This window comes from Aegilops tauschii, chromosome 5 (genome assembly GCF_002575655.3).
Source record: "Aegilops tauschii subsp. strangulata cultivar AL8/78 chromosome 5, Aet v6.0, whole genome shotgun sequence".
Lineage (NCBI taxonomy): Eukaryota > Viridiplantae > Streptophyta > Magnoliopsida > Poales > Poaceae > Aegilops > Aegilops tauschii.
Genome location: NC_053039.3, coordinates 491,628,075 through 491,631,461, shown reverse-complemented (window position 1 = coordinate 491,631,461; position 3,387 = coordinate 491,628,075). Strand labels below are relative to the sequence as shown.

General features: G+C 47.9%; 1 protein-coding gene across 1 annotated transcript; it reads right to left on the bottom strand.

Moving 5' to 3' along the window:
• Positions 1-2,489: 2,489 nt before the first annotated feature.
• Positions 2,490-3,181, bottom strand: LOC109779480 (uncharacterized). The gene has a single exon (XM_020338105.4). It carries the CDS (start codon positions 2,999-3,001, stop codon positions 2,774-2,776), a length of 228 nt encoding a protein of 75 aa, XP_020193694.1. The 5' UTR covers positions 3,002-3,181; the 3' UTR covers positions 2,490-2,773.
• Between the last annotated feature and the right edge of the window lie 206 nt (positions 3,182-3,387).

Sequence of the window (3,387 nt, the reverse complement as noted above, 5' to 3'; positions counted from 1 at the left end):
TAGGGCACGCAGCGGAGACTTTGATTATCCCTGCAGTCGACATAGCTAAAACTCCAGGTGGTTAAATCGAATCACACAGAACAAGGGAGTACCTTGCTCTGATACCAATTGAAAGAGCTGGATATCGACTAGAGGGGGGTGAATAGGCGATTTTTATGAAAGTCTTCAAAACATGGGAGTTTCGAGGACAAACAATAGAAATGATCCTATTGATATGCAACGGAAGGTAGACTACACTAGGCAAGCCATAGACAAGTATTCAATAAAGTGAAAGCACGAAGACTATTAGCAGCTAGGCGGTATGGATCAGGATGGAAGATAGTATGAAGCCAATCAGAACAAGTAGTTACTCAGTGAAGTCAAACAGATAATGCAAGCAGGCAACAACTTCACGAAGACAAACTGTAAGTAAAGAGAAGGAAGAGATAGAACCAGTAGCTTGGAGAGGACAGTGATTTGTTGGACCAGTTCCAGTTGCTATGACAACTGTACGTCTGGTTAGGGAGGCTGAGATTTAACTTAGAAGACCGTGTCTTCACCTTATTCCCCTTGAGCTAAGGACACTTAGTCCTCGCCCAATCACTCTGGTAAGTCTTCAAGGTAGACTTCTGAACCTTCACAGACTTCGTTCACCGGCAATCCACAATGACTCCTGGATGCTCAGAACGCGACGCCTAACCGGCTGGAGGATTCACAGTCCTCAAGTGTAACAAGTCTTCAAATCACGCGGACAGAAAGACTTCAGTGATGCCAACCACTCTTTGGGCTCTGGGTGGTTTGGGCTTTGTCCTCGCAAGGATCTCTCTCTCAAATGCTTCGGAGGTGGGTTGCTCTCAAACGACAAAAGCCGTGCACTAACTCTGAGCAGCCACCAATTTATGGTGTAGGGGGTGGGCTATTTATAGCCACTGGGCAACCCGACCTGATTTGTCCGAAATGACCCTGGGTCACTAAGGAACTGACACGTGTTCCAACAGTCAGATTTCAAACACACGCGGCAGCTTGACTTGGGCTACAAGTAAAGCTGACTTATCCGACTCTGGATAAGATTTGCTCTCTTTGTCTTTGCTCGAAGACATAGGATTTGGTTGAGCATCACTTCAGTCACTCCGACTTTGTTCACTTGGACCCCACTTAACAGTGCGGTGGTTCCTATGACTCAACAAAGAAGAAAAGGAAACAACGAAACAACTAAGTCTTCGCGCTTCATAGTCTTCATGCGATGTCTTCTCATGTCATAGTCTTCAATGTGAATATCTTCACAGACCACCATTGTCTTCAATGTCTTCACACATTTTTAGGGGTCATCTCCGGTAGGTAAACCGAATCAATGAGGGACTACAACCTGTGTTATCCTGCAATTCTCACAAACACATTCGTCCCTCAACCAGGTTTGTCGTCAATACTCCAAAACCAACTAGGGGTGGCACTAGATGCACTTACACAATTGTATAACAGGTGCATAGCTCTGACAGGTTTGGTTTCAGTCAAAACCATACATGCTTTATTCAAATACTAGACTTTTGTTTCGATCGTCATCAGTTATTTTCGGCATTTCAGATACCAAATGCATCCTTTCGGCATCATGGCCAAAAAGTTAGCACCCAAGTCTTTGGTCAAATTGGTTTGGTTGTCCAGTTCTTAAGTAGGGTACCCTCAAACACCAGTGTCGTAACATGAGTGGTTAGGCCTTACAAAATTTTATTGTGAAGGTTGAATACTGGTACCAAACTTTTAGATAATCACCTGAACGATTTTGGTTGTGTTTGGTATTTTGATGGATTTCTTTAAGAGTGGCACTTCCGCACTTGTGCCAAACACAAACAAGTTAACACATCGCCACTCTTTGGAGAAGCAAGGTGAATTACAAGGGCATCTTCACGCACGAAGAAAGGTAAAGTTGCCACGAGAAAACAACCACCTTATCGTGTTGTTTGGAGAGACGGTGATACCAAAGATGAAGGTCGTCGCAGTATGGATGTCCTCGCCCCCAAAAGTCTTGGCGTTTCGTGCATCCCAGATCATTCAAAGAATAGCCATTTCCAGTAGGATATAAGTTCAAGTAGAGTGTTCGACTCCAGGGGCAATACAATCCTATGGATCGTCGAAGGTGAGGGTGGGGATGATGCCGATGTGTTGCCAAATCCTCGTGGTATCTTCTATTCACTCCGTCCCATAATGTAAGACGTTTTTGACACTAGGGACGGAGGGAGTCTGTCGTTGGAGCATCTCGTGCGATACTTATTTATCATTTGGCCAATTAACATTTCCCCCAATTTTAGTGAGTAGTTCAACAACGGAAAACATAGGTTGGATCATGCCAGCTGTCAATAAACAGCTCTTGACAAAATGCTGCAAGAAGTATAAACTCCCCGTCGTTCTTAAAAAGAAAGAAATGGAAAAAGATTGAACAAAACCACAATAGCAAATGTATCACCAAAAGCAGCACCAACACCAACTAAGAAAAAGCAGCAGCAACAGAGATGCCATAGAAACCAAACGAATCCATTCAAAGGATACAGTCATACATAAGAGTACATGATATGATACAGTTGATTCAACTGGCCGCATAATTTATTTATTATCCTTTTTTTAACGAAAGGCATGAGCACTACTACTACGATCACTCGATTAGCGATGAAAAAGAGCTTATGTACAAGAGGAACCCACACAACCACAGCACAAGGCATAGACTCCTCCCTTGTGCCCGCGCCCCTACGTACGTGCCCTGGAATTTACACGTACGGACGGACACCGCCGGTTCACCGGCGCATCAGGCCGGGGCGAAGCGGTCCATGAGCATGCACACCGTGTCCTCGGAGTTGGCGAGGACGGCGCTGTTCCTCCTCCTCCTCTCCTGGATCTGCACCGTCTTCACGGCCTCCACCTCGAGCAGGCCGTCGCCCTGGTGTCGCCGGCCGACGACCTCGGCCTCGGCCTCTGCCGCCGGCGCCGCCTCCCGGCCGAACTTAGCGAACCAGACGCCGACCACCCCAGCCATTGCTCTAACTCTTCGCTCTGCTACGTACACAGCACACTCGCTGGAAAAGAAGGCTCTTGAGGTAGCTCCGGCTTCCTCTCTTTCACTGCTTGGGTGTTGGTGTTGGGTGGATGTTCCTTTTACTCTGGGTGCCCGGCTCTACTTATACAGCTCGCAGGTGTGAAGGAAGGCACCCATTGGCACTCACGACTCGCGAGCTGCTGCCAGTGGGAAAAGTGGAGGAAACTGCGCGCGGGGCCTGGTCCACGTCGGGCCGGTGTTTTGTTTGGGTGCCGCCGAGTGGCGGGCGAGCGGCCACAGCTTATCGGCTTTGTCCGTTGCGGCGCAGGCCCATGCCGCGCCGTGCATTTGCCATGTGACGCACGGCGCGGCGAGACGCGCGATCG